This window comes from Spea bombifrons, chromosome 1 (genome assembly GCF_027358695.1).
Source record: "Spea bombifrons isolate aSpeBom1 chromosome 1, aSpeBom1.2.pri, whole genome shotgun sequence".
NCBI lineage: Eukaryota > Metazoa > Chordata > Amphibia > Anura > Pelobatidae > Spea > Spea bombifrons.
In genome coordinates this window covers 92,315,998-92,316,827 of record NC_071087.1, presented here as the reverse complement: position 1 = coordinate 92,316,827, position 830 = coordinate 92,315,998, and the positions used below count along the sequence as shown (strand labels likewise).

General features: G+C 32.9%; 1 protein-coding gene across 1 annotated transcript in view; it reads right to left on the bottom strand.

Moving 5' to 3' along the window:
- Positions 1 to 610: 610 nt before the first annotated feature.
- Positions 611 to 830, bottom strand: part of CNTLN (centlein) — a 133,158-nt gene continuing 132,938 nt past the window's right edge. The window contains exon 27 of the mRNA XM_053465893.1: positions 611 to 830. This exon is cut by the window's right edge and continues 101 nt beyond it. Coding sequence (XP_053321868.1) covers position 830 — 1 coding nt within the window. The 3' untranslated portion in view covers positions 611 to 829.

Below are 830 nucleotides of genomic sequence, written 5' to 3'. Positions count from 1 at the left end.
TGCACTTCTTTGCGTATTTGTAACAAGTAACTGGCTCAAAAAGCAGGGGATAGTTCAGAAGTGTGCCCCCTGTGTCCAAACGATTTCACACCTTTGAAGCATAAATAAATAAAAATAAAAACCACTTTTACCTTGAAGCTCAATCTTTAATATGATGATGGCTTAACGGGCAACAGTAGACATGGAAAAACTACATGTGATTTACACCCACATACTGTATGTCAAAGTAACTATATTTTAAGGGTTTAAAGAAGATTATTAAATAATGCACACAACTCTATCATTTGTGATTTTACCAATTTTATTAGAATGCAAAAAATATGGAACTCTTACAGTCATTATTATTAAAAATAAAAAAAATACTTCATTAAGAGTGGTCCAAGACATTTAATAAATAACATACACATTTCAAGACTATGAAACACTGTTAGCTTTATAGTACACAAGAAAATAACAATAATTATTTACAGTTTTGAAAAGTGTCACCTCGCCTGTTCCTGCAGAATTGATTATGAATGTTTTCTCCGACAGGTTAACACATTGGTTGCAGAGTAGTTAAAAGAATACTTCTGTTCTCGGAGTACTGATCCTTTAAATCATCTGCTTTTTGGGAGTTCTAGTTCCAGCTGGAATCTACCCAGGCCTTAGTGTACTACTGTATAAATGTTTAATATTATTAAAGACACAACCTATGTGCGTGCAACAAACAGTATAAAAATACAACAAAAGAACCATAACTGTATCAAGTAACATTGTTATTGGTCTTGTAATATTTTGAAAATGTGATTTTCCTGCAATGCATTCCAAGCCAGGCGATGCCACCCACAAAT